At 43.5% G+C, this 19,846-nt stretch overlaps 1 protein-coding gene across 1 annotated transcript; it reads left to right on the top strand.

Moving 5' to 3' along the window:
* The first annotated feature begins 3,431 nt into the window (after window positions 1–3,431).
* On the top strand, window positions 3,432–19,416 carry ACY1 (aminoacylase 1). The gene is given in 14 exon segments (XM_073591589.1): window positions 3,432–3,658; window positions 5,115–5,179; window positions 6,202–6,306; window positions 6,776–6,870; window positions 7,662–7,738; window positions 8,163–8,252; window positions 8,442–8,498; window positions 9,784–9,860; window positions 10,696–10,745; window positions 13,203–13,347; window positions 13,777–13,845; window positions 16,015–16,094; window positions 16,975–17,035; window positions 18,991–19,416. Coding segments are annotated over 14 exon segments (1,221 nt in total). The 5' UTR covers window positions 3,432–3,573; the 3' UTR covers window positions 19,156–19,416.
* Window positions 19,417–19,846: the final 430 nt, after the last annotated feature.

Genomic DNA, 19,846 nt, shown 5'->3' with positions numbered 1-19,846 from the left:
TTGTGAGATTTTATACTCATTAGCTGACGCAAGAGGATTTCAATTATTTTCTATGGGACTCATTCACAGCTGTGTGTTTCTCTTCCATGCGTCTTGGAAAAAAAAGTACGGGTGTTTTTATTTATTTATTCTTTTGCGCAACTATGCGCATTTTGTGGCCCTATCGACTTTAATGGGAGCGCATGAAGACCGCAGAAAGGGCTCCTTTAGATGCTGCTTTTAGTTTTGTGCGCATGTAAAACGCAGCACCAATGGGGCCCATGCACATGGCTGTGTTTACCTGCATGGTGTCCATAAAAGCACACTTGTGTGAATTGTAAAGGCTGTACGCATATAAACGCGCCTAAGGCCTGGTTCACACCTATGCATTTTTTTTTTTTTGGTGCGTTTTCAGTTTTGCGGAAACCCACTACAGTCCATGTAACGTGGTTTCCTATTGATGTAGTTCACATTGATGTGCATTTAATGGAAGGGGGCAGGGACTTTTTTTTTTTTTTTCCTGGTTTTTAGTTCCATAGACTTCAATGGACCAAAAAATGTGTATTGAAAAAAACGCAAAATGCTCCTGGTATATGCAAACTGCATCCTGCATAGGTGTGAATCAGGCCTCAATGTGAGTACTTTAGGTGCATATCTTACGTAGGATTCTTGCGCTAGCTCTGTCAGCAAGAACTTGCGTTCCCTGCCTGCAGGATATACACATACACCTGTGTGAATGAGCCCTTACGACTAAAAACCAGGGAAAAAAAACAAAAAAAACATGAAAACGAAGAGGCACGAGTGTGAACTTCGCCGGTTGGGTGTCTGTCGGAGATTATTGCAGGAAACTGTACAGGTGCAGAATTCGCCAATCGCCGGGCTCATCCAGAATATGAAGTGGACCATAAATCCTCCCCAGAGAGGATTAGAAGTCGCCATACTTTCTCCACGCTGCGATTTTTTTTTTTATTAACATTCCAATCCGATAAGCAGTAAATTTTAAAGTGCATAGTCCTCTATGAGAGAATGCAGCAATAAGAGCCGCCACACCAGCAGGGAGTGTATATAAAGAGATGGTGATCATTTCATGAAAAATAGATGACAGGACTATTAGACCCCTTTCACACTGGGGCGGTTTGCAGGCGTTATTGCGCTAAAAACAGCGCCTGCAAACCGCCCTGAAACTGGCGCTGCTGTGTCTCCAGTGTGAAAGCCCCAAGGGCTTTCACAATGGAGCGGTGCGGTGGCAGGAGGGAAAAAAAAAAAACTCTTGCAAACAGCATCTTTGGAGCGGTACCGCCGGCATAGCGCCACTGTAGCGGCGCTTCTCGGGTGGCTTTAACCCTTTTTCGGCCGCTAGCCGGGGTTAAAACCGCCCCACTAGCGGCACCCCAGATGTTTTGGAACTATGTTTCCCATGACGCTCAACTCCACTGCAGAGTGCATGGGGATCATAGGAAATGTAGTTCCAAAACCTCCGGGGTGCCAAGTACGCCATCACTGCCCTAGAGAATAAAATGGCGATCGTTGCAATTTTTTTTTTTTTATGTCACACGGTATTTGCACAGCGGTTTTGCAAACGCTATTGCTTTACAAAAAAAAAAAAAAATACTCTTTAATTACTTAATGACCGCAAGGATTTGCTCCCTTCCTGACCAGGCCATTTTTTTTGCAATACGGCACTGCATCGCTTTAACTGACAATTGTGCGGTCGTGCGACATTGTACCCATACAAAATTTATGCCCCCCCCCCCCTTTTTTTTTTTCTTCCACAAAGTTTCTTTTGGTGGTATTTGATCACCTCTGTGTTTTTTTTTTTTTTTTTTTCCCTATAATAAATATCCATAAATAAAAGATTTCTTCATCAGTTTAGGCCAATACGTATTCTTGTACATATATTTGGTAAAAAAAAAAAAAAAAAAAAAAAACGCAATAAGAGTATATTGAATGGTTTGCCCAAAAGTTTTAGCGTCTGCAAGATAGGGAATAGATTTATGGCATTTTTATTTTATTGGTGGTGATCAGCGGTTAAATTTTTTTTTTTTTTTTTTTATGGGGGGGCACTGACATTTTATACAGCAATCAGTGCTAAAAATAGCCACTGATTACTGTCACTGGCAGGGAAGGGGTGAACACCAGGGGGACTTCTTTTTCAGGGGGTCCTTCTTTCCCCCCTGTATTTTTCTTTACCTGATTTTGAAGTCTCGGAGACTAGTAGTGAGTTGATGGTCTTCACTATCTGCTTACAATCTAAGGTCCCCAACTCACATTCATACATGCACATACTGGGGCCAATTTTAGACAGGAGCCAATTAACCTCCCAGCATGTCTTTGGAGTGTGGGAGGAAACCGGAGTACCCAGAAGAAACCCAGGCAGGCACATGGAGAACATGCAAACTCCAGGCAGGTAGTGTCATGGTTGGTATTTGAACCAGCGACCCTTTTACCACTAGGTGAAAGTGCTAACCACTACACCACTGTGCTGCCTATATGTGTGCATGACTTGCGTATGTGTTCACTTCTGCGCACGAGCACAGAGGGATAGGGGCTGTCATCAGGGGCGGACTGACCATTCAGACCCCATCAGGGTTGCCAGCCTCAATAAAACCAGGGACATTGTGTAAAAATCGGTGTTTTTTAAAAAAATCCCAGGATTATAGCTGCCCCGCTTCTCCAGTACCTTTTCAGTGTGTGTCTTTGTATTCTGTGTGTGTTTATTGTGTGACTGTGTGTGTATACTGTGGGGCCCCATAATCTCCTCCTATTGCCCCGGGGGCCCCATAATCTCCTCCTATTGCCCCGGGGGCCCCATAATCTCCTCCTATTGCCCAGGGGCCCCATGAGTTGTCAGTCCCCCCCTGGCTGTCATTTATCATTGTTACGCCCACGTGTGTGACTCTATAGTCACCTGGGCTGCTCAGATGTGATGGGGAGGAAATGCTCAGCATAGAAACTCACTGAGCATGTGCAGAGCTGCCAACACTGCTCTGCAAAATCCCTAGCTGAATTGGGGACATGGACACAAGGGGGAGATAGAGAGCAGCAGGATCAACCAGGTTTTTTGCAGAATACAGAAAACTAATCTCATAGTGACTGAGTATGAACAGCATGTAATACACCATTTATTGATCATTTTTTATGATGTGGGTTTAGTGACACTTTAAGTAGTGGATGTGTATGGATTATTTTTAGAGGATAAGAATATAATTTGGCATCACTTTAAGCATCCCATTTTTTTTTTTTTTTTTTTAATGGAGGACAGGTAGAGGGTGAATCTCCTTAATGGGGGGCACAGAAGGCAATAAAAACCTGACAGGGGGTCTAATCCACGCTCCATTCTTCTGATACATTCAGAGCCTGTAGGACATGCTGGGACTTGTAGTTCCTCTATAGGTAAGACTGGTTAGCCTTCCTTAATACAACAACTGGCACTGCCAGGGTTAAGCAGGGTGTGTCTGGCAGACGTTGGCAAAGGGAGTCTGTAAATCCACCAGTCCCTTGGCAGTGGTTGGCGTGGCGTATACAGAGAATATTGGATTTCTGAGCACAGCTGGAACGGTGACATTTCTATACTGAGAGTCTTGTTCTCCGCAGATGATGACCCCCCCGGAGAACCCCTCCACCGCCCGCTTCCAGGAATATCTGAGGATCCGTAGTATCCAGCCAGAGCCCGACTATGGTAAGAAATGGCGTAATGACAATGCAGCTCTCCAACCCCGTACCCCCCCCCCCCCCGGTCCACCGCTGAATATTGAACTCTGTACAATGCGAAGATCGAAGCTCAGCCAAGAAAGGTTCACTCTCACTGTAAAGTCTGTTTTCTGTTGAACAATCCACTTCTCTTCCTTTTTTGTCTGTTAAAGCCCAACTCCAGGAAACTGTAATCTAATCCCTAATAAATACAGTAGAGATAGGATTTTCAGTGGAGGCTTTTTTGAAGGCCTCTTTTTGTCTTTTCTTTCTTTTTTTTTGTCTTTATTTCTTTTTCATTCTTAACTGTCACTCCTTCTTCTTGCTTTTTTTTAATTTTTTAATTTTTTTTTTTTATATTTTTATTTCTTCTCTCTACCTCACCTTCTCCTTTTTCTCTCCCATTCCCCATTTTTTTTTTATTTTTTTTATTTTCCTCTCGCTCTGCTTTTCGCTCTCTCATGCTCTCTTTTCAGTGGAGGCTCTTTGAAGGCTTTTTTTTTTTTTTTTTTTCCTTTACTTAGCTCTAGTGCTCTCCTGCTCACTCTCATGCTCGTGCTTTCCTGTTCTCTCCTTCTCATGCTTATCTGTTCGCTCTCTCCATCTCGTGCTCGCTCTCTCGCTCTCCTGCTCTCTCCTTCTCATGCTCGTGTTCTCTCCTTCTTGCGCTCTCTCTCTCTCTCTTTCTCGCTCTCTCTCTCTCTTTTTTTTTTTTTTTTTCTTTTACTTGGCTCTCATGCTCGTGCTTTCCTGTTCTCTCCTTCTCATGCTGATCTGTCTTTCTCTCGCACTCTGTCTCGCTTTCTCTCGCGCTCTGTCTCGCTTTCTCTCGCGCTCTGTCTCGCTTTCTCTCGCGCTCTGTCTCGCTTTCTCTCGCGCTCTGTCTCGCTTTCTCTCGCGCTCTGTCTCGCTTTCTCTCGCGCTCTGTCTCGCTTTCTCTCGCGCTCTGTCTCGCTTTCTCTCGCGCTCTGTCTCGCTTTCTCTCGCGCTCTGTCTCGCTTTCTCTCGCGCTCTGTCTCGCTTTCTCTCGCGCTCTGTCTCGCTTTCTCTCGCGCTCTGTCTCGCTTTCTCTCGCGCTCTGTCTCGCTTTCTCTCGCGCTCTGTCTCGCTTTCTCTCGCGCTCTGTCTCGCTTTCTCTCCGTCGCTTTCTGTCTGTCGCTCTCTGTGTCTTTCTCGCTCGCACTCTCCTGCTCATTCATTCACTCTCGCTCTCTCTCTCCTGCTTTCTCCTTCGTGCTCTCCTGCTCGCTTTCCTGCTCTCACTCACCTCTTTCTTTTTCTCTCTTTATCCCTCTCTATCCTTTTTGACTCCAAGCTGAAGTTTCAGGCTTGGAGGGGGGGGGGGGGGAATGTAAATCTTCCATACAGAACCCTGCAGAGAAATCTATGTATATAGTATTTTCAGGGGGGGGCACTTCAAGGTCATATTTCTTCTTCTGTTACAGATGGAATCAAATGCTTTCTGTTCAAGATGGCGGAAGAGATTGGGCTGGAGAGTAGAATACTGGAGGTCTGTACACTGAGCAAGAAAAAAAAAAAGAGCAATATGTTTCATTATTAAAAAATGTCTGAACAGGACGGCAGTTGTGCGGTGCTCTCCACGCTCCCTTTAAATCTCTACAGCTTAAAGCTGAACTCCGGGCACAGAAAGTTCTACTGAAATATATTCCGCAATAGCCACAAAGGTTATAAATCCTTTTTTGGTTCGCTCCAAATGTCTTCGCCAACCCAGGTATTACCTTTTTTAAAAGTAGCAGTGACATCATCACTGTGCAGAGCTGTGGGAGGAGCCCAGAAGGCTCCACCCACTGCAGAAAACTACAGGAGGGGGGCGGAGCCCAGACCAGTCCACGTGCACAAGGAGAGAGAGCAGCAGAGGGCAGTCTTTATTCTTGGAAGTCTCACACTGGATTACTGCACAGATCTGGAAGAAATACACAAATATCACCGAGATGCCAGAAGACACACGATGAATGGATTTAGATATTTACTCATCCTGATGTTCAGCTTTAAGCTCAGTAATATGTCAGTGTAACATTTCCAGTTATTACCTCACAGAGGTCGCAGTACTACTGACAATGCCATCATCTGTTTTTAAAGGATGACACCCTATTTCTTCAGGTATCATCCAGGGTCACCATCTACTTCCTGGACTGAGATGTCGGCTCAGAGATTACACAGTCATGTAAATCCTGGTGTCTGTGCATTTCTGGGCTGTGTTCAGATGTCCACATTGGCAAAAGTTTCAGTGTTGCACCCTGATCGCTGGAGGAGGGGAGACTGAGGAAATGCTTCATCTTGCGTGCAGCAGACAGCATCTCAGCCTAGACAAAGTCACTGACTGGTGACCTCACCTCAGCCTTGGCAATGTATTTTTAATGATAAAAGGTGGAGCTTTTCTGAGTTGATCCTGTTGCTGTATATTGTAATGTGTCAGGAATTTATTCATGGAGACCTCTTACTGACAGGTCCACTTTACAAGAAGGAGGACCTCATAATGGTTTTTGTCTGATATGTGGTCGTCTCTTATAGTTTGTTCCTGGGAAGCCCATCATCATCCTCACCTGGACGGGGACGCAGCCTCATCTCAAGTCGGTCATCCTGAATTCTCACACAGACGTGGTCCCTGTGTTTGAGGTGAGGAGGACGGGGGGGATGCTGGGGGGGGGGGAATGACGCTGGGAGTTGGGGGAGACACTGAGATTCGGGTGTTGTTAATGATCAATCTGTATTGTTAAGAAAATCTTTTCAATAAAAATCTATTGTAATAAAAAAAAAAAAATGATCACTCTACTGATAATTATGGAGAGATGAAGGCGGCTCGAGTCACTTCCTTCCTTCTGACTGCAGCATATCAGGGACTTTAGTGCTGAGTCTGTCCCATGGAGTTCTCCAGATGTCCTTTTCTCCTCTCCTTTCCCTTGTTGCAGAAGCAGAGTCTCCATCCTCCTGCTGCAGTTCTCATAATGTTACATTAATGAGAATTCCAGCTGGGAAACCTTCCTGGAATGGCCACGGTTGGGATGCCAGCATTCTACCTGGGAGGGAGGAACTAGCCGGCTGTAAGAGAAATAAATAATTAAAACATAACTATATCGTGTTTCAGGAGTTCTGGACCCATCCCCCATTCTCTGCCCACAAAGATAAAGATGGAAATATCTATGCAAGAGGGACACAGGACATGAAATCCGTCACCATCCAGTAAGTCAGTAGAGGGGTGGAGGCAGTGACAGGTGTGAGGTTTGGTGAGGAAGGAGGAGGTGAGGTTTGGTGCATTGGAAGAGGTGGAGTTTGGTAAAGGTGGAGAGGGCGGAGTTAGGTGGAGAGGGTAGTTTATTTTGTATTTTTTTTTTATTTTTTAGGTGGAGTTTGAAGCAGGTGGAGAGGGCGGGGTTGGGTACAGGTGGAAGGGGCAGTTTTTTTTAAGGTGGAAGAGGTGGAGTTTGAAGCAGATGGAGTGGGCGGGGTTGGGTACAGGTGGAGGGGGCAGTTTTTTTAAGGTGGAAGAGGTGGAGTTTGAAGCAGATGGAGTGGGCGGGGTTGGGTACAGGTGGAGGGGGCAGTTTTTTTAAGGTGGAAGAGGTGGAGTTTGAAGCAGATGGAGTGGGCGGGGTTGGGTACAGGTGGAGGGGGCAGTTTTTTTAAGGTGGAAGAGGTGGAGTTTGAAGCAGATGGAGTGGGCGGGGTTGGGTACAGGTGGAGGGGGCAGTTTTTTTTTAAGGTGGAAGAGGTGGAGTTTGAAGCAGATGGAGTGGGCGGGGTTGGGTACAGGTGGAGGGGGCTTTTTTTTTTTTAAGGTGGAAGAGGTGGAGTTTGAAGGAGAGGGTGGGCTTGGGTGGAGAGGGCGTTTTTTTTTTTAAAGGTGGAAGAGGTGGAGTTTAAAGCAGATGGAGAGGGTGGGGTTAGGTAGAGGTACAGGTAGAGAGGGTGGGGTCGGGTGGAATTTAATCTCTCTTCTCTCCTCTCTCATACCTTCACTTTCTATTCTGTAGGTATCTGGAAGCCATCCGCCAGCTGAAGGCTGAGGGAGTTCAATTCCCACGTACCATTCACCTGACGATGGTCCCAGGTGATGTACATTGGGGTGACATGGTGGAGATGGGGGGGGGGGGGGGTTTACATGTGAGGAGTTACAACTTTTTACATGGTAGTGCAAAAGAATAACCCCATAGACATGTGCACAATGAAAAAATGTGTTTCAAAATTTACATTTGTTTCATTTGTTTTCAGTATTTGCTTTGTTTACGAATTGATTTGAATTCGGATTGATTCAAAATTTTCGAATAGTTTTCGAATTCCAAAAGTTTTCCAATTTCCAAAGAGAAAAAAATAGAATAGAAAAAAAAAATAGAACAATTTTTTTTTCTATTCTATGTTGTTCTCTTTTGAAGATCGGAAAACTATTGGAAAAGTATTCCGCACATGTCTATAACCACCGCTACCGAACCGCATCAGCGAATGACAGGATACACTTACCTGTATCTCTATGACAGATGAAGAAATTGGGGGTCACACCGGGATGGAGATCTTTGCAGAGCACCCTGAATTCCGAGCACTGAACCCCGGAATTACCCTCGATGAAGGTACAAGACCCTTCCTCCAGTACACTGGTGTTTATTTCCTTTCCTTTTATCTCTTCCCCTATCATCATTCCTGATTTTCTTTCTTTTCTCTCTGTCTGTCTTTTTCTCATTCCCTTTCTTTTCTTTTCTTTTTTCTTTTCTTTTCTGTCTGTCTGTCTCTCCTGCTCACTCCTTTGCCTCTCTTTTTAGGTCTTGCGAACCCCTCAGAGGAATTCAGTGTATTTTATGGAGAGAAGTGTGTATGGTGTAAGTCGTTTTGTCTTTCATTAGTAATCCATAAAATCTATTTCATGTCATGTGATGGGATAATAAATATGGAGGGAGCTCCTATGACGGGTCATGTGATGGGATAATAAATATGGAGGAAGCTCCTATGACGGGTCATGTGATAGGATAATAAATATGGAGGGAGCTCCTATGACGGGTCATGTGATGGGATAATAAATATGGAGGAAGCTCCTATGACGGGTCATGTGATGGGATAATAAATATGGAGGAAGCTCCTATGACGGGTCATGTGATTGGATAATAAATATGGAGGGAGCTCCTATGACGGGTCATGTGATGGGATAATAAATATGGAGGAAGCTCCTATGACGGGTCATGTGATAGGATAATAAATATGGAGGAAGCTCCTATGACGGGTCATGTGATGGGATAATAAATATGGAGGGAGCTCCTATGACGGGTCATGTGATGGGATAATAAATATGGAGGGAGCTCCTATGACGGGTCATGTGATGGGATAATAAATATGGAGGAAGCTCCTATGACGGGTCATGTGATGGGATAATAAATATGGAGGGAGCTCCTATGACGGGTCATGTGATGGGATAATAAATATGGAGGGAGCTCCTATGACGGGTCATGGGATGGGATAATAAATATGGAGGGAACTCCTATGACGGGTCATGGGATGGGATAATAAATATGGAGGGAGCTCCTATGACGGGTCATGTGATGGGATAATAAATATGGAGGGAGCTCCTATGACGGGTCATGTGATGGGATAATAAATATGGAGGGAACTCCTATGACGGGTCATGGGATGGGATAATAAATATGGAGGGAGCTCCTATGACGGGTCACGTGATGGGATAATAAATATGGAGGGAACTCCTATGACGGGTCATGTGATGGGATAATAAATATGGAGGGAGCTCCTATGATGGGTCATGTGATGGGATAATAAATATGGAGGGAACTCCTATGACGGGTCATGTGATGGGATAATAAGTATGGAGGGAACTCCTATGACGGGTCATGTGATGGGATAATAAATATGGAGGGAGCTCCTATGATGGGTCATGTGATGGGATAATAAATATGGAGGGAACTCCTATGACGGGTCATGTGATGGGATAATAAGTATGGAGGGAACTCCTATGACGGGTCATGTGATGGGATAATAAATAATGAGGGAGGTACTACGGCAGGTCATGTGATGGGATGTGCCTCTTATACGGCAGAGTACGTCTGCTCATCATTCATAAATGAGATTGCTCTGACTTATTACTTTCTGGTTCTGCAGGGATAACGGTACATTGCAGAGGAGACCCCGGACACGGCTCTCGCTTCATAGAGAACACGGCCGCCTCTAACTTGTGAGTTCCCTTCACTCTTCATTAGAAAGAACATTTTCTGGGCACAACAAAACAAAAGTCCACATTCAGTACTCTGCAATACAGCATGCTGGCAGGGCTTCCATCATCCTCACCGGTCTTCCTTCCGAGTTCACCAGCTCCAGCCGTTTGAATGCCGAGGCGCGATGACGTCACTCTTGTGCGTGGGAGTCACCGTGGCTGTGGCATAAAACTCTGAAGGAACGACATGGGTATGATGCCCCTTAAGCGTGCATGCGCTGGTGATCGCAGTCTGCAGAAACATTTAATATCCCCTAAACCTAGTAGGAGATATTCCTTGTACCTACAGGTGAGCTTTATCATAAGGTAGGTACAAGTGTCCAAGCGGTGTTTACTACCGCTTTAAAATCACTGCAAGCACATAAAAATACCTTATTGACTTGCCAGAAATCCAATGAGCTCCTAACTTCTTGTAGTGAGCCGACAACACTACATTTGTTGTTCTGAAATCCCAAGCGGTGTTGTCAGCGTTGCATAGTCCCCCCCCCTCCCCCCACTGACTACAGATACAGAGCACCCCCCCCCCCCTCCCAACTCCATAACATAAGGAGGAAGTGGTCCCTTTGTTTTGCTCTGACATGCACTTTTATTCAGATTTAAAGTGCAGTCACTCCTAGTAGCCAATGAGAAGCCGGCTCTCGTTGATATGATTACAGTAAACTTAAAGAGGATTGGTTGATAAAGGTGACTGCATTTTATACACCTCTCTATGTATTGATACAGGATGAGTCTTAAAACATGTAATCCGCCAACCAATCGGATACTTTTCATTTCACCAATTATGTATTTCTGTTTTTCAGCATTCTGTCATCAATAGTTTTCTGGGACTCCGAGAGAAGGAAAGGAAAAGGTAAGTCCTCGTCATCGGAGCTGTGCGGAGTCTGCTGAGCCAATGAGTTTGTTTTAGTTTTTTTTTTTTACAGTCAGCCCTCTGCATGACTTAGATGAGCCAATTGGATTCTCTGTATAATGCAGTGTTGAATTTTGACGTCAAATTTCAATTTAGTTTTAGTTTTATAGTCTTTTTTGACTAAAAGGCAGTTTTAGTTGTATTTTAGTCGACTAAAATCTCCAGTACATCTTAGTCGTTTAAAATCAAATGGGTTTAGTTATATTTTTATGTATTATCTAAGTATTTCTGTAGAATTGCCAAACATTAGCGTGTGACAAGCAGAAGTACAACTTGAAAATATAAAAAAAAAAATGAAATGGCTGTAATGCCATTGCACATATTACCTGAATATATTGCCAACAATAAATATTAAAAATATATTTTTTTTATTTAGAAGCTTAATAGACGCCCCCTACATATTCTTATGTGGTAGTGCAGTGTTTTAATTTTGACGTCCAATTTAATATTAGTTTTAGTCTTTTGACTAAAATGCCATTTTTAGTTTTATCATATTTTAGTAATCTTATTTGTTTTAGTCATATATTTTAGGCAACTAAAATAGTATTAATTTAGTCGACGAAAATATTTGCAGATGAAATTAACACTGTGTATAAGTGTGTGTGTGTTTGCTAGTTTGTTCCAGCATTCTTTTGATACAAGGTATCTGTTGCTACAAAGTCGTATGTATTTTCTATGCTGCTCAGCTCCATCTAGTGGCCATAATGCTGTAATACTGCCCATGTTAAAGAGGAAGTAAACCCTGATGGGTTTTACTTCCTTCCTTTTTGCCCCTGAAAAGTAAAAGCATAATGTGCTAGTATGCATCGCATACTAGCAAATTATGTGACACTTGCCTGCAAACGAAGCCTGCGCTGTCCCCCGCTGCAGGCCGCATCCATGTTCGCCCCTCTTCCTTCCGGGGGCCGCGGACTCAATTAACTTTTTGCCCCAATTCAGACAGAACTATGGTACATGCAGGCTCTCTGGACGAATGGCTATACAATCCCTTTTATTTAAAAAAAAAAAAAAATGGACCCTTTTTGTGGATTATGTTTTGAGCAATGTTTAGAGAATCTAATGTTATAAATGTGAGCGCTACATGGTTATTTTATGTTTATGGCCCGTACACACGATCCGCATATCGTACGACCGTTTTCTCTTAATAGTCGCAAGTAGAAATCGAATAGGTAGATAAAGTCACAAATTCTCGTACGACAAAAAAAAAAAAAACCGGAAGTGATGTCCTGTGTTTGTAACTATTAGATTGTAAGCTCTTCTGAGCAGGGCCCTCTTAATCCTATTGTATTGTATTATATTATAACTGTATTGTCTCCCTTTTATATTGTAAAGCGCTGCGTAAACTGTTGGCGCTATATAAATCCTGAATAATAATAATAATAATAATGTATTTGTATTGTATTTTCGGACGACAACTATACTGACTAAACGAAAATCGTATGATCTGGAATCGTACGAGGAAAATTTTTGTGCATGTCCGATCGAATAATATCGGCTGAACGGTCGTGATCAGATGTCGAAAGTAGTGTACACACGATCCGAAAATCGTACGATATTCGGATCGTAGGTACGGGGCCATAAGGCAGGGCCGGATCTGAGGGGTGTTGGGTCCCCAGAGTTTAGTTGAGTGAACGTGCCCCCCCCCCCCCCCCCCCCCGTGGTTTCTGAGGGTGCATCCACTGATCCATGAGTCAGTCTGATTGGGGGCAATTGATGTAAGGAGGCACTCTGATTGGGACAATCCATTTAAGGGGGCACAGTGATGAGATGGAGGTACTCTGACTGGGATAATCTGTATAAGGGGGTACTATGATGAGAATACCTGATGTAAGGGGGTGCTCTGATGGGGACATCTTAAGGTAGAGAGCACTCTGACAAGGACCCTAATGGAAGGGGTAACTCTGGCGAGGCGCCTGATGTAAGGGGGGACCCTGGTGTAAAGGGAGCACTCTGATGGGGATTCTGATATAAGGTGGGACACAAATGGAGACGTTGATGTAAGGGAGCACTCTGGGGATCCTGATTCTGTTTAAATATCTGAGGAACTAGAAACTGAGTTTTTTTGGACATGAAGTTTCTGCCAGAAATGTTCAGTGTTCAAATATCAGCGCCTTGTGCAAGGACCCCATAGCACGAGAGCTGTGTGTGTGTGTTGTGTTGTGTGTTTTTTTTTTTTTTTTTTTTTTTTTTTTTAATTTATTGTACAATTAGATGGTGACATTCCTGGAAAACCCAAATCAAGTCACCCCTGTCATGTAAAATTTCCAGGCCTGGGTGAAGTGGCCATTTAATGTGGGCGTTGATCTGGGTTGTCGCACACGTACCTCACCCTGATGATAGGGATCGCTCGTTGTCGGTATATGTTCCCCACACATGAATCCCGTTTTTATTTTTCAGGTTGCAGTCTAATCCCCAACTCTCTCTCGGAGATGTCACCACAGTCAACATGACCAAAGTGAACGGAGGGGTCTCCTGCAACGTGATTCCCTCCGAAATGTCGGTGACCTTTGACCTTCGAATCCCTCCTACTGTGAACTTACAGGTATGGTGGCGACCCTCCAAAGATTCTTTTTCCTTTTTATATCAGCATTCAAATATATGGCCAATGGATTTGGGGAAGGACTGTGTGTGTTCCTGTAGCCATAGTGCTCACATTTCAATCTGATCACATGGTCATTTCCTTTTTTTTTTTTTTTTTTTTTTTTTTTTTTTTTTTTTCTTGGCCTGCACACAACATATGCTGCTACCTTGTTTTTCATTTTTTTCTTATATATTTTATCATTTATGTATTAGGCAATATTAGGTTTGCCTGAAGTTCAGCTTTAAACTGTCTGCGTTCCACCCAAAGACCAGACACATTCTAGCTGTGCAGTTTGGATCCAACACCTCATTTCCTTTTGGTAAATCTTATAAAAGCTCCCAATGAAATGATTCTGACATTTCCCCCTGAATGTGACTTTTCTCCCTGCAGGAGTTTGAGTCAAAGATCGAGGGGTGGTGCCGTGCGGCTGGTGATCAGGTGACCTGGGAGTACCACCAGGTGAGTGCAGCCCTTAGGTGTCCTGGGAGTACCACCAGGTGAGTGGGGACCTCTAGCAGGGTGATCAGGTGACCTGGGAGTACCACCAGGTGAGTGGGATCCTCTAGCAGGGTGACCTGAGAGCACAACCAGGTGGGTGCGGCCCTCTAGTGTGGGGATCAAGTGACCTGGGAGTACCACAAGGTGAGTGTGGCCCTTTAGCAGAATGATCAGGCAACCTGGGAGTACCACCAGGTGAATGGGGCCCTCTAGTGGGGTGATCAGGTGACCTGGGAATACCACCAAGTGAATGGGGCCCTCTAGTGGGGTGATCAGGTGACCTGGGAGTAACACCAGGTGGGTGCGGCTCTCTAGCACAGTGACCAGGTGGGCTGGGAGTACCACCAGGTGAGTGTGGCCCTCTAGCAGGGCAATTGGGTACCCTGGGAGTACCACCAGGTGAGTGGGGCCCTGTAGCAGAATGATCAGGCAACCAGGGAGTACCACCAGGTGAGTGAGGTCCTCTAGTGTGGTGATCAGATGGTGGCTGACCAAGCATCTACCATACACAACCCTGGGGCTGTCAGCCTGCTTATAGCAGTAAAGGGATGGGGGGGGGGGGGTACCAGCTGGCAGGCAGAAAAGAGGAATCCTACTCATGGAGTCACTCAGGGAGTGGGAGGAACATTTTAAAGGATAATTCTAGCAAATGTCCATTAACTGATGTCTCTCCTGTCTTCTAGATACTTTGTTGCTAATTCTCATTTTGATACATTGTAATATTAAAGCACTTCTCTGGTCACAGCATACACTTTCATTTTATAAAATCATCACTGTAATGACAATGCAAACGGTTATTACTGACAATACAATATAAGCTTACTTGAAAAATCTGCTTTTATGTTGTACATGCTGCCTGTCTACACACCGTCTCTTTCCACAACTTCCTGGATTCCCTGCATGCTTTTTCATCTTCTCCATGTCTAAGGACTACATATCCCATGGTTCCTTGCTGCCTGCAAGCAGTGATTCCTGTCCTGACTTTGCTTTCTGAAGCTCCTCCTCTCAGAGGACGGGCTCTGTGAAATGTGTGACGCAACAGTGCCTACTCACAGGGCTTGGGGACTTTTTGTTTCACAGGATTCCAGAAAGTCAATGTGTGGGGATCTTCACAGACCTGAAGATAGATCAGATTAATAGGAGTAGGCTGGAAATCATTGGAATACAATGTGGAAATGATATGAAGATAGGATTTTACATTTTGACCATAGATGCTTTTTAATTATTGAATAATAAAAATCTAGGAAAATAGATTACTTAGCTTTTTAATGAATCAATATATTTAATACATTTGTATAAATTAAATAAATAACTAAATAAATAAGTTAAACAAAATAATTGAAATACAATGTGGAAATATTAGACGTGTGCAATTTCTTAGTTTTTTTTTTTTTTTTTTTGGGTCATTCATTCTGATCGAAATTCATTACTTCGAATAAATTCGGAAATTTTTAAAGTTAATTATGTTCCATTTGTTTAGATGCTGTATTCGGAAATTCGAAAATAAGAACGAAATTTTGAAAATCAGAAATAATAACTAATAATTAACTATTAAATTATAGGTATTGGAATTTCCTTTCAAATTTGGCTGTTAGTGAACGTAACAAATACGAATTTATCCCAAGTTACGGATTATCGGAAATAACGAATGCCGCATTTAAACGAATGGAACGTAACAAATTCATAATACATTTTTACTATTTCTATTTATTATTATTAATTTGTTACGATCCATTCGTTTTTTTTTTTTTTTTTTTTTTGGATAATCTGTAACTTCAGATAAATTTGTATTCGTTACGTTCACCAACAGCCAAATTTGAAAGGACATTCCAATGCCTATAATTTTAATAGTTATTAAAAGTTAGTATTATTTGTTAGTTATTTTGGATTTTCATTCTCTTCGTCCTTCTTTTTTTTTTTTTTTTTTTTTATTTATTTTTATTCCGAATTTTTTTTTTTTTTTCTGTAAAAATTAGTTAATTCGGAAATATTCGAACGAAAACCCATTTAACAAATTTTGTCGAATTGCACATGTCTAATAAATATGATTTTATATTTTGACTATAGATGCACTTGAAATATTTTAATATTTAATGGAGTGATGTGAATAAATGTTTGTATTGCCCCCAGAAATGTATGAATGAGAGGATCACCACCCCGAACGACACAAACCCTTGGTGGAAAGCGTTCAGTGACCCCTGCAAGGAGCTGTGAGTAGACGAGAGATCATCGTTGCTTTACAAACTACATTTTATTCAGTGAGACGTCTATTTTAACCCCTTGTCTACTGGCCCAGGATGACGGGTAGAGCAGGGGGGAGACCAGCGAAGGTCCTTCACTGATCTCTCCTCTGGTGGATGAACCTGGAAGTGATGAGCATTTTGCCGCTTCCAGGATCATCAGGCTGTCATTCTTTGGCTGACCGGATAACAAGTCGATCATGTGCAGTCTGTGCTTGACTAGCTTCACTGAGGTCCAAAGGTGGCATAAGTGTTCTAATAGACCTCTGATATCTCCTTAACCACCTCCTGCTTGCCGTATTGACAGTTGACAGGCGCAACCTGGCTCTCTCGTTCTGGGATGACATTGTCCCACTCTTGCCATGCTTGGCCGCCTGCGGGGGGGCACACAGCGCAGCGATCGGCTGTGCGCTGTGTCCCTGGGACATGACGCATCACCAATCTCGGTAAAGAGCCAATGACGAGGCTTTTTGCCTATGTGATCAGCTGTGTCAAATCACAACTGATCACATGTAAACAGCGTGTGAGAAGAGGAGAGCCGATCAGTGGCATTTCCTTACGGGGGAGATTTGCACTAATAATCAGTGCAGCCCCAACAGTGCCCATCAGTGATGCCAGTCAGTGCACATTAATGCCACCATCTATGCCGCCTATTAGTGCCCATTTGGGTACAGTGTTGCATGACCACGTAATTGTCATTCAAAGTGCAACAGTGCTGAAAGCTAAAAATGGGCCTGGGCAGGAAGGAGGATCACATGACAAAAAAATAGCAACCCTGCATTCAGACAATATGTTATGTTTGATATAGGAAGCAAATCCACAAGTTTGTTTAAAAATGCTTCGATTTCAGGGGTTTGAAGCTGAAGCCGGAGATTTTTCCTGCTGCCACAGACAGTCGCTACGTCCGGACGGTGAGTACAGATGAACTTTTTCTCCTCCTTGAATGCCGTCATACACTTTGTCTGTCTCGTCACTGGTGTATTGTGAAACTGCCTTACACAAGGACTGGTGCAGCAATGACTTGCTCAATTTTTTTTATATTTTGTTTTCATGTATCAAAAAAACCTCCATGCAGCATGAGTTCAATATTTCCTCTTTTTAATACAAGAAAGTATTTTTCTGTCTTTAGAAACTGCAGCTTGGCATTTCAAGCTATTATTAAGCTTATGATCTACCAGAACACCCAGGTCCTTCTCCACCACTGACTCCCCCAGCTGTTCCCCTCCTAGTATGTATGATTAATAGGTCTCTGATCTGCCAGAACACCCAGGTCCTTCTCCACCATTGACTTCTACAGCTGTTATACCCCTAGAAAGTATCATTAAGAAGTTTATGACCTACCAGAGCACCCAGGTCCTTCTCCACCATTGACTCCCCCAGCTGTTCCCCTCCTAGTATGTATGATTAATAGGTCTCTGATCTGCCAGAACACCCAGGTCCTTCTCCACCATTGACTTCTACAGCTGTTATACCCCTAGAAAGTATCATTAAGAAGTTTATGACCTACCAGAGCACCCAGGTCCTTCTCCACCATTGACTCCCCCAGCTGTTCCCCTCCTAGTATGTATGATTAATAAGTCTCTGATCTGCCAGAACACCTAGGTCCTTCTCCACCATTGACTTTCCCAGCTGTTCTACCCCTTGAATGCATCATTAAGAAGTTTATGATCTACCACAGGGATATGCAATTAGCGCCCTTCCAGCTGTTGCAAAACTGCAAGTCCCATCATGCCTCTACCTCTGGGTGTGATGCTTGTGGCTGTCAGAGTCTTGCTATGACTCATGGGACTTGTAGTTATGTAACAGCTGGAGGTCCGCTAATTGCATAACCCTGATCTACCAGAACACTCAGGTCCTTCCCTAGCTGTTCTCCTCCTAGAATGTATGATTGATAAGTCTTTGATCTACCAGAACAACCAGATCCTTCTCCACCATAGACTCCTCGAGCTGTTCTCCTAAAATGTATGATTAATAAGTCTACGATCTACCAGAACAGCCAGATCCTTCTCCACCATAGATTTCCCCCCAGTTTTACTTCCGGTAAAAAGGAATGATGCATGTGGGTTTTCACCGCCAAGTGCAGAACTTTACATTTATGATCAGTAAACCTCATTTCACCCATCCTATACCTGTTCTGGTGTCAAAAACATCCCATCATTGGCTGGGAACATGACAATCAACACTAAGGAACAGAGGATCGCTAACCTAGCCTAATAACAAAGCCATGATATACTTCCAAAAATTATGATCCTGGAGTCTATGACACTGTTAACTCTGTCTACAGTTTGCATTTTGCTCATCCACTTTCTAGGTGGTCTCACCCACCCACTTTATGGATTGTTCCTGCCCAGACCTTGCCTCTAAATGTGAGGACTGCCCACTTGTGGCCCCAATCCCCTTACATGCAATAACTCAAAAAAAGTTGATGCTGTGATCCCAGGACACAACGTCAGAGGGCCAAGATGCGGGACTGTCCCAGAAAATCCAGGACCATTGTCATCTGAGCTATGCAACTTTTTTTTTTTTTTTTTGCAAAATTTGCCTCAGCATGATGAAATTTCTGAATAATTTCAGGAAAGGCTGTGTTTTGATTGGCTGCTAAATCGGTTGACCCTCTTGTCTCTATCCCCCAACGCCTTGTTGCCTATTAATGCCATTGAAGACAATTCTCCATCCAGCTTTATGTACACCTCCAAGGGGACTTCTAGGTGTCCAAAAATGTATTTTATATTTTAGAACTTATTCATTTTCTTTTTTTTTTTTTTTTGTTTCTTATCTTTTCATCTTTTTTTAACTTCTGTAAGATGGCCTCCTCTACAATGTAGGTAACAGTAAAACTTTAACCTGCCCTCTTTGCTCTCCCCAGGCTGGTTATGATGCCCTCGGCTTCTCCCCAATGAATAACACCCCCATCTTGCTGCACGATCACAACGAATACTTGAACGAGGGCGTCTTCCTGCGTGGGATCGAGATTTATAAACGCATCATCCCATCTCTGGCCAGCGTGCCCGCACTGGATGGAGAACACTAGCACTAGAGGCCAAAGAATCAACTATGAATATGCAGTGACTGGAGACGATGTCTTTGACAAAATGGCTACACTCAGGGACTCGGCACCAAATCCCAAGGACAAAGGTGGTGACTATTTTTAGCGCAAACCAAATCTGAACTCAGGGCAATAAAATACCTCCTAGATGTTCTCTCCATCGTTCTTTTGATGTCCTCACTCCCGAGTGTCCACTTCGCCTCGAAGGACCCTCCAAAATAAAAATATAATTGGGTTCATGTAAAAGATGGATAATGAGATTCATGGATTAGAATGTAAACGTTCCATGACAATTAAGAACTAGAAATCTTAAAAATGATTTGTGTGATTCTGACAATGTTAGTACAGGTCTTGCAGCGCTGGGGTTCTGGATTGGCTTCCCAGAAAGAAGACAAAAGCTGCATAATGGGTGGTGGATGGGAAGGCAAAACTCCAGACAAAACACTTTTTGAATGGAGCGGGTAAGGGTTAGAACCTCTAGGGAGTTATTATGCTTCCTGTTGTCAGAGACACAACAGGAAATAGGTGGAAATCTCCCCAAAATTAAGGGACACCCCCCCCCCCCCCCCATGCTTGTTAAAATGACAGTTGTAAAATGTTGACTCCCCCGTCACCCAATAATCGCCAGGACAAAAAGAGAGGATAAATCTCCCCAGTGGGGACACAGGACGCAATA

The sequence above is a fragment of the Aquarana catesbeiana genome, linkage group LG07 (assembly GCF_042186555.1).
Source record: "Aquarana catesbeiana isolate 2022-GZ linkage group LG07, ASM4218655v1, whole genome shotgun sequence".
NCBI lineage: Eukaryota > Metazoa > Chordata > Amphibia > Anura > Ranidae > Aquarana > Aquarana catesbeiana.
This window is presented reverse-complemented; position numbering and strand designations above follow the sequence as displayed.